The sequence below is a fragment of the Pteropus alecto genome, unplaced genomic scaffold, assembly GCF_000325575.1.
Source record: "Pteropus alecto unplaced genomic scaffold, ASM32557v1 scaffold61, whole genome shotgun sequence".
Classification (NCBI taxonomy): Eukaryota; Metazoa; Chordata; class Mammalia; order Chiroptera; family Pteropodidae; genus Pteropus; species Pteropus alecto.
In genome coordinates this window covers 20031866-20042412 of record NW_006434835.1, presented here as the reverse complement: position 1 = coordinate 20042412, position 10547 = coordinate 20031866, and the positions used below count along the sequence as shown (strand labels likewise).

Genomic DNA, 10547 nt, shown 5'->3' with positions numbered 1-10547 from the left:
TTCTTCCCATAATAATCAAAGCTAAGCCACCCAGCAGGGAGGAAAGCCCAAAGTATGTGTGTGGCAGTATTTTTCAAATTACATAAATAAGTCTAAAATAAAAATTATTTAAAATTATAGCTTTTTGCAATATTTTCTCAATTAACTGATACTAAAAATGTAGCTCCTATCATGATAGGGCCCTAGACTTTTTACCTTAAACTGGGAGTTCTTGTACTACTTAAAAATATGGGAGCTATAGACCAGGAAGATCAAGTCATATTACCTACTTCATGCCTCTACTCTTGCTCAAGCTGTTCCCTCTATCTGACAGACTCCTTTTCTTTCAAGTCTTAGCTGAGTGTCACCTCTTACAGAAAGCTTTTAGAATTTACGGAGACGATAGATTTCAAATTCATCTCATTATTCCAACATGACAGACAAATGCTTGTTGAACTAAACTATATAACTACACTACTACAAAAAGTAACATGTATTGAGTGTTATGGTGATTCAAGCAGTGTCTACATATATCAGTTTAATCTTTCCAATAACCCAATGAGTTAGGTATTAATTATGGAGTGCAGAGAGAGGTTAAGCATCTTGCCCAAGGGCGCAGCTACTAAGTAGTGAATCACAGACTACAACTCAGTCTGGCTCCAGAGCCAATATCCTTAAGCATTAAACTAGGCTTTCTCTATAAATGCCAATGCCTTCCATATGTGTATCTCCAAATCTTTAGGCTTCATCCCTGCATTTCCAAATGCCTTCTGACCATCTCTAATTGGATGTCCTTCAAGAACCTCAAAGTTAACATGACTGAAATCACTCTCTCTCTCTCTTGTTACCCAGCCTTTTAGCTACTCATCACACTTTATATAGTAGTTCCCACTTATCTGCAGGAAATACATTCCAAGACCCCCAGTTTGGTGCCTGAAACCCTATAAGTACTGTTTTTTCCTATGCATACATACATATGATAAAGTTTAATTTATAAATTAGATAAAGAAAAAAATCAGCAATAGAAGATTCGTTCTTACCATAGATCTTAGCAACTTTAACATACAATTATTTCTTTATTAAGTCGAGAATTTTTACCTTTTCATTTAAAGAGTGCACTTTACTGCTTTTCTTTGTCCTATTCAAATTGCAAGCATCACTACTCTTGTGCTTTGGAGCCATTATTAGGTAAATAACGGTTACTTGAAAACAAGCACTGCAATACCATGACAGTCAATCTGACAATGAAGAAGGCTAATAACTAGGGGGTGAACAGAGTGTCCAGTGTGGATACACTAGACAAAGGGATGATTACCATCCAGGGTAAGATGAAGTGGGCAGCTTGAGGTTTCATCACGCTACCCAGAACAGCTCACATTTTAAAACTTATTTATTCTTTATTTCTGGAATTTTCCATTTAATATTTTCAGACCATGGTTGACTGAAACTTCAAACGGGTAACTGAAACTTCATAAAGTGAAACCATGGATAAGGGGAGACTACTGTATTGCTTATTTGGGTTAATAAAGACTATTCATTACTCAAAGTAGGAATCCGAGCATGAGTAATTTTCATCTTGTCAATCTCTCATTCCCATAGTCACTAAATTATGTTGTTCCTACTTCTCAAATTACCTTAATGACACCTTCATCACTTCTTACACCTGGGCACTGGCTTCAACTCTTTCTAAAAATAAATTTGATCATGTCATAACCTACAATGGCTGCCTACTACTGACATCAAGTCCAAACTTCTTAGCAAAACATATTATATGACCTTGTCCTTGCCTATCTCTCAGCTTCAACTCTAACCGTTCCCATACATAGCCTGAACCCCAACCTTTCTCTCCCAAAAACGTCTGTTCCTTGAATTCATCATGTTTTTAAAGATCAACATGTCTCTGCACAAGCAAGCACTTTTCCTTAAGATGATCATGCCCATAACATTCCCTCCCAGGATCTCACCTTTCAAAAGGAATCATAAAGGCAACCTCCTTTGAGAAGCCTTCTCTATTTCCCTCAGGTTGAAGAAACTCCCTCCTCTGAACTCACACAGCATTCCACACATCTATATCACAGAACTTAAAGACATTATGCTAAAATGCTTTACCTAAAATCATCACCAAGCATGCATGCAAAGGCCAAAATGTTGTCTTAATTACTTTGTACCCCCGTGCCTAACACCTGTTCAATAAATGTGTGAATGAATACCACTCAATCAGCTCTTCACATCACCTCGCTTTTTTAACAATTAACTTACATAGTTTATACTTCTATAATATAAAAACTACTGCTCTTATAATTATGTCTATTAGATTTCACCCAGTCACATTCCCACATACATGGAAAACTGGAAGAAAATACTGAACTTTCAATAGAATATCTGTAACAAAAACATATGCTATACTTAGCAAACAACCACTGCTATCACAAGAATAAAAAGTAATAAAATATAAGCACTTAGCACATACTACATAGAAGGCACTGTTTTGCATGCTTACATATATTGACTCATTTTAATTCGCATAACCACCTGATGAGGTAGATAGCAATATTACCTCATTTTATAGATGAACTTCAAGATCAAAGAGAACCAAGACTTAAGCCCAAGCTGTTTGGCTCCAGAGGCTGATCTCTTATACTGCCTCTCATTAATAAGTCCAATACTATTAAAACAAAGACTAGGATAAATTTTTGGCTACAGCAGAACAATCTTTGAGCATTCAATATAAAAATGTAGAAGATAAACCTAAAAGTTTGTATAAATATAGAAGATCTTAAAAGCATAGTAAAACATTTTTAAATCAATATAAATTCACTCAGTAATTATAGAAAAAATGTTTTGCTAAAAAATGGCAAATCTTTGATATGATAGGTCATCACAGACCATTACTAAAGTCAGTCAACTGAAAAGGAGCCAATGTACATACTCAGTGCACAAAGAGATTTGCTGAATTAAATGAATTAAATTTTTATAAAGAACTCAGACGCATCCAGAAGGCAACTATCTTCTAGGCCTATTGAAATCCCAGCTCTATACTGTTTATTATTTTTTTATATATATAAAAGAATAATTGAGACTAAGAAGTACCTAACATGTACCAAGGTTAGTCAGGAAATAGGAAGTGGCTTGAAACATTTAAAATTTTCTAATTCTCTTTTTTTATACAACGGGAAATGTTTACTACTCCTGTTGTCTTTTTTTAAAAAGGTTTTTATTTAAATATAGCTAACATACAATATTGTATTAGTTTCAGGTGTATACCATAGTTATTGAACATTTATATACCTAAAGAAGTGATCACCATAAGTCCAGCAAAACCTGACATCGTACAATGCAATCACAATATTATTGACAATATCCTCTATGCTGTAAACCACATCCCCATGGCTTGTTTGTTTTATACCTGGAAGTTTGAACGTCTTACTCTCCTTCACCCGTCCCTCCTTTTTTGATTTTTCAATTACAGCTGACATTCAATATTATTTTATATTAGTTTCAGGCATATGGCACAGTGGTTACACATTTAAATATTTTACAAAGTGGTCCCCCTGATGAGTCTAGTACCCACCTAGCACTATACAGTTATTACTATATTATTGACTATATTCCCTATGCTTTACTTAACATCCCTATGACTATTTCCTAACTACCAGTCTGTACTTCTTAATGTTATCACCTCATTCACATTTTCAAAGCAGAGATGTAGAGAAAGATTTTGCATTTCATCCAAATTAATGCATGCTCAATTCAGAAGTAGTAAGAAAAATATTTTTATCTCTAAAGTGATGAGTTTTATTCATCAAACTTATTTCTTGAGGACTACGCAGGCTAACCTAGTTAGTTTTCTATATTCTAAGATTTTTTGAAAGAAGCAGCTCTGGGCTTTAAGTCTGAACAAGAAGCTGTCATATCAGACAATCAATCAATTAGAATTCACTCAATCTGAACTTGGCTGCAAATGAGTAGAGTACAACGGTCTTTTTCTCATTTATGATCATTGTACAAATATATCAAATCAAAGTCGATGTCTGTCTAGGAAAAAGATAAAGGAAAATATTCATAAAGAAGTGTAAAACTAAAGTGTTTTTCTAATAGCTAAAAACAATGAGCAGCTTTAGAGTTTCCTCTTTTTCATTATGACAAAGATCTGGTACCCACTTCAGAAACTGAGGAGACATGACTTCCTCTTACACATATACTGTAATAGCAATTAATTAATATCCACACACGTCTTCATTTACTTATGTACATATACTACTTAACAATCCATATATACACAGAATACAACAGACTTAACTTCATTCTGACATACCGAAAAATATTTATCCAAATATAGGTAACATCTGTTACCAACATTTATATTTCCATCTACATTTGAATGATATCTATCTATCCCTCTGTATATAAACACTATGTCAGTGAACATTTTTTAAATAATGAAGAGCATGGCGATATTAAGCACCCATGAGACTTAGGAGAATTAGCATTCACTGTGTACCTACCACACACATGCCAAGAAAGTGTAAGGCATTTTAAATATGTTTACCACTTAATCTTCACAATCATCCTATTAAATATTAATCTTCATTTACAAAAGAGGAAGCTGAGGTTTAGGTAGTGAGTTAGTGAAATAAAAATCAAAATTCAGGACTACCTAAAACATAAAGTCCATTCTCTCCACATGCTCTCCAAAAAGCTTATAAAAACAAAAAAATAAAAAGTATTATATTTAGAGGATAAGGAGTACTATTTCAGGAACAGAAAGCAGCACCACCAGTAATTAAAGAAATGAAAAAATACTGAACAAATTAACAATACCTAACTCTTACATTAAAGCAAAAACTAGATGGATTCTGCAGGGCTGTGAAAGGTGGTATCAAAAAAATTCCTAAAAAGTTCAAATTTGAGGTTAAACTCAAAAAAATTCAACAAGAGAATATCCAAAAGGTTTATGTAAAAAGGCAAAAAAAGGTTATTTACAGAGATTTACAATAAGAACATTTTGAGCACTTTATATGTATTAACACTTAATCCTCATAATTAGTTTAATTATCATCCCCATTTTGCAAAAGGGAAAATCAGAACAGAAATGTTAAGTAATTTAGTTAAGGCAACACAGTTAAATTAAAAAGAAGGAAAAAAAAAAAAAACTGAGATCTTACCCCAAACCAATATCCAAAACCAGGCTCCTTCCTGTTATGCTAAACTGCGTGAACAAACTAAAGAGAGCTAAAGAGAGGAACATATCTAGTAATATAAACAATATGGTCACAAGGTTTATGTAGAGCTATTTTGATTTTTTAAACCCAAAGTCCACAAATAAGCAAATGAAAAGATGTTCAACATTGTTATTATTTACAGAACTGCAAATTAAAACAATGAGATAAGTACTACACACCTATTAAAATGGCCACAATCCAAAACACTGACAACATCAAATGCTGATGAGGATGTGGAGCAACAGGAACTCTCATTCATTGCTGCTGGAATGCAAAACAGTACAGTACCTTTGAAAGACAGTTTGGCAGTTTCTTAAAAAACTAAACATAATCCTACCATATGATCCAGCAGTCATACTCCTTGATATTTACACAAATAAACTGAAAACTTATGTCCAAGCAAAAACCTACAAACAAATATTTATATTATCTTTATTCATAACTGCCACAACCTGGTGGCAACCAAGATGTCTTTCAGTAGATGAATGGATAAAAACTGTGGTATATCTAGACAATGGAATATTATTCAATGCTACAAAGAAGTAAGCTCATGAAAAGACGGAGGAAACTTAAATGCATATTACTAAGTGAAAGAAGCCAAACTGAAAAGGCTACATAACTGTATGATACCAACTACACCACAAGGCAAAACTACTGAGGCAGTAAAAATATCAGCGGTTGCAGGGGGAAGGGAGGAGGAGTGAGGATTTGGGGGGCAGTGAAATTCTTCTGTACAACTGACTTGTCATATATATTTGTCAGAACCCATAGAATGCATAACACCTAGAGTGAACCCTAATGTACACTGTGGATTTTATGTGATAATGATGTGTTAATTCACGTTCATTAATTTTAACAAACATACCACTGTGATGCCAGATGTTGACAGTAAGGGAGGTTATATGTTCCTGAAGGGTGTGTGTATGGGGAGCAGTATATTCAATTTTACTAGGAATCTAAAACTGCTCTAAAAAAAAAATCTAAGAACAAAACAAAGCTAAAGAAGGTGTTGATTTAGCAGTCAGTATATAAGGAAGCACCCATATTCATTACTTTACACCAAAAGTAATGAATCAAAAATATTTATTAATATTTTGTACTAGGCATCCTGGGGAGGGGATATAAACAAGCAAAAAAGATTGTTTTCACAGGAGTTTGAAATACAGTTAAACACATATCATAAATCCACAAGAAGCTAAATAAAATGGAACTTAAGTAGCTTAAGACAGAAAACACACCACAAACAGTAAATTGCCAAATTACTAAAATAGACATTAATAGGACAGTATGTGCTTAGGGGTTCAGTGAATGACAACGGACCAAAACAATCAGAAGTTAAGATCTGCTCTAGGTCTTGAAAAATGGATAAGATTTGTCTAACTGTCTGGAGGGAACTGGTGCATTCCAAGAAAGAACAAAAGTACTGGAGTTGGGAAAGGAAATTAAATGAACGAACGGCACAGAACAAAACAGGGAAACAACAGAGAGACTGGTAGAGGCCAGATCATGGAGGTCGCTTAATGCCAGACCACGGAATCAGCACAAAGACTCTAAAATCTTAACCCTTAAACACTTAACAGGGAGTAAACACTTGCCTAACCTACATATATACATATAGTTCCTTAATCTAATGCAAGTGTATTTATAAACATTTAGGTCAGATACAGATAATGTGAAGATATGTTAGTAGATATAGTTAAAAATTCACCATTTTTGCCATTCAACCGAATACATATACATACAAGTCCTGTCCCCATCTTTCCATTTCCAACCTAGATAACAGGCTAACCATAACGCTATAGACTGAATCTATCCATCAGACACACTATTCTATCACCTAATAAAACTCTATGGTTTTGGTTACACCACTCCTTATTCCCTCAAAGATGTCTTTCCTCTCGGGTAGAACAGAAGGTGGCTCATTGTCCATGAACTGACAAAAGGGGTCATGTTAGGACCATGGTCACTACTGGCACCTTCTCCCCATTCTATTTATAGGACTGTCATCTCTATTAATCACTAAAAACAAACCTACTAAATATCTACATATTCCAGGCAGAACATAAAATGCAGTACTCCCTCTGCAATCATCTGAATAGATGACATACACATGATCCTATACAACTTCTGGTAATTATTATTAATAAACTTCACTTCTCATAATGAAAACATTTCAGAATTTGTCCACTGTTACTTTCAAACTTTTTCTATAATCCTTTTATTTTGTTTGCCATAACTCCTCTATATATTTTTAATCACATATTCAAGCCTCAATGCACAGGCATCTACAATTGTATCCAATCCTATACTTTTCTAATTAACAAATGCCCCAACAAATACCAACTAAGTTATCCCAAATTAGCATTAGATTTTATGCACCTACCTTTACATTTGTATTACGCACCTAAAACCCTCTCCTTTAGTAATCTACCACTACAGTGACTTTTTCTCTTTCATGAACAGGCACAGACATATATGTTCAATTTCTCCAACCACTTTTAACAAACTCTAGCATACATTATTTTTCTCAAACATGGCCTCCAGATATAAAGCACCTCGTGAGACTCCTCTTTCTACTGAAATCATTTTAAAACTTTTGTTAATATGGCTTTTACAGAAACCCAAATGCAAATACTAAACCACTTATTCAAAATTTAAAATCATGAGACAGTATTAGATATTGTTTAAAGATACAAGTATATACTAAAAAAAATAAAGTTGTATGAAAATTATAAAACCAAATTAAAAATGTTTAAAGGAGAGAGAAGGTTGGAGGAATGCAATCCAGAAGGGACAGAGAGGAGGCTTCAACTCTATTTGTAATGTTTTATTTCTTAAACTGAGTCGGGGATACATCATCACAATTATTCTTTATACTTTTTTTATCTGAAATATTAAGTCAGTTAATAAGATATCCCATTTCTAATGAATATCTCCCTCACATACAAGCTGTTATCTCCAAGCTGTAGTTAGCTCATTGCTACATCTGAGACACCCCTCCCGTCTTTTAAGCCAAGAAAAGAAAAACTATAAGCCTACAATTCAAAACTTTCTTAGAAATAGCCTAGATATTTTCCAGGTTTATATTCTATAACTATACACAATCCATTTTTCACAACTCTCACATTAATAAAAATTAAATCCCTTATTTTATCTTTGTATCCCTAAATTGCCACTTAAGCGCCTTATTACTCACACAGTAAACTATTATACCAATCTTTCTTTATTTGTCTATGTTAAAATACAAGTGAATTGGTAGACCACATAACTACTTCCACTTGGCTAAATGCTGATAGTTGCATATATTATAAATCTATTCATGAGTAACTAACTCATATACTCACTCTCCAATCTCAATTTATAACATCTGAATTAAGCTGCCACTCATTAAACCGCAAATGAAATGTCATCTCAGCCAAATATAACTTGTCCAGGGCAATTCCAAAACACTCCAGTCCAGTCCACCGAGCGTTCACTTCATGCATACTAAAAGTCCCGTCCCTGGACCAACGTGTACACCCCCCAGAACGTCTTTCCTCCATCGGTGAGATTCAGACATACCTCCAATCCCAACTTTCGGCTCACTGTGGTAAAACAAGTAGAAAGGATCTGAAGTTTCACCTCATTACGAACCCAAAGGGATCTACATTCCACACACCGCAGGTCCCGAGTTTCTCTTCGCTGGGGAAGTTGGAAGCCCAGAGCTAGGGGACAAGGTCTAGTCTTCCATGGCGTCCGCCAGAGTCCTAAAGTCGTCGACGGAACAGTTCAGGCAGCTAGCCCGCCTACTTCCCACCCCACCCCCACTCCAGGCCACCCCACCCCCACCCCGGGGACGAAGCCCTCGGTGGTACATCCCAGCACCTGCGGGTCCTGGGAACAACCGAAGATCCGCTTCTCTCCACTAGAGGAGAGGGCTTAGATACCAACTCGGACGCCTGCCTCGGGCCACCAGCCTCTCACGTCGGGACCAACTCTTCGAACCTTTTGCTCCCTGATCTAGCAGAACGCAGTACCAACAACTCCTCCAGGTCCTACCCGGAGGCCTGGCCTTCTCCGGGGCCGAGCTCCGAGGCCTCCTCCTTTCCCATAGGACCAACCTACAGACGCTCAAGACCCAAAAGGCAACTCCCACCACTGTCCGACTCGCCAGTCTTTCCTTCCCAGCCGCAGCCGCTGAAATAGCCAAGTCCTACGGTCCTCCTCCATCAGCTTCCGGGCCTCCCTTCACAACCAGGCCTGAGCCCCCAGCTCTGCCCTCCCGCCTCCCCGCTCCCGTCACGCCGCTTCCCCTCCTCCAGAGGCCGAGCCCCGGGACTGGGCTGCTTCCTTCCCCGGCATCCCGAGGGCCCAGCTCCTACCGCGGCAGGCTCGGCCCCCGCCCAGCGTGCCGCATACTCACCGCTGAGCGCCGAGGCCTGCAGGGTGGCCCCCGAGGTACCGTCGATGACTTTGATGGTCCCGCGACTGGTGACGGCCAGGATGGCGTTGAGCGCCGGGTGGTAGGAGAGGCTATGCAGCCCTTCGGCGTCGCAGCGCATGCAGCCGTCTCGCAGCACCAGCCACTCGGAGACCCCGGCCGCTCCCGCCCCCGCCGCTGAGGAGCAGCCCGGGCCCGAGGCCGCCGCAGCCGCCATCTTCCGGCCTGCGCTCAGCACAATCAGACTGGGAAGCGGCTCAGTGACAGTCCCGGGAGGTGCAACACCACCGCCAGTCACCATCCGGGGCCAGGGGGCAAGCTGAGCGCGTTAGCCGGAAATGAAGTCAGGCGCCCGCACGCACGCGGGACGTCGGCCGCGCGCCTGGAGGGCCCAAGCTCAGAGGATGCTGGCTGGTAGAGGAGGAGGAGAGCCAGCGAAATAGGCGGGGCGGGGCGGGGCGGGGCGGGGGCAGGAGGCGGAGGGTGGAGCATGCGCGGGACGGCTCGCGCGTGCCACGCGCCGCTGGTCCGTGCAGCTCCGCATCCGCAACGTCCCAGTTTCTCTGAGCCTTGGAAGTGGCGGCTGCATGGGCTCCGCCCCACGCCTGGGCTTCTGGAGAGGGGGAGCTTGGGCTCCCGTGTATTTCCGCTGGGCAGGGACACAGTCCCGCGCTACCTGTCGGAGAGGCCCTGAATCTCTTTGCTGCGGCTCTGCCTGCGTCCGGACGGTTTCCAGCACGCGCGGTGCAGCTGTTCGGCGGTGTCCGGAAGGAGACCTTTGGGTGTGGGCCACGGCTCTATTCTGAGAATAAACAGTCTGAAAAACCTCTAGTCTAGATTTGGAGCAAACATACGACCTCCCCCAAACCTGTGCCCCCAATCTTGGATTCTTTTTGTTTAACAAAAGGCCCAGATATGAGATGCTG

The 10547-nt window shown here is 39.2% G+C and overlaps 1 protein-coding gene across 12 annotated transcripts in view; it reads right to left on the bottom strand.

The window, feature by feature from the left end:
* Positions 1–10016, bottom strand: part of BIRC6 (baculoviral IAP repeat containing 6) — a 189398-nt gene extending 179382 nt beyond the window's left edge. For 9 of the 12 annotated variants that reach the window (XM_025045688.1, XM_025045692.1, XM_025045689.1 and 6 more), the window contains exon 1: positions 9604–10015. In XM_025045688.1, the coding sequence (XP_024901456.1) occupies positions 9604–9922 (319 nt within the window). In that variant the 5' untranslated portion in view covers positions 9923–10015. Of the gene's footprint in view, positions 1–5380; positions 5472–9603 lie in introns of those variants that run through there. The other 3 variants (XR_003045851.1, XM_025045690.1, XM_025045695.1) reach the window with 2 other exon arrangements.
* Between the last annotated feature and the right edge of the window lie 531 nt (positions 10017–10547).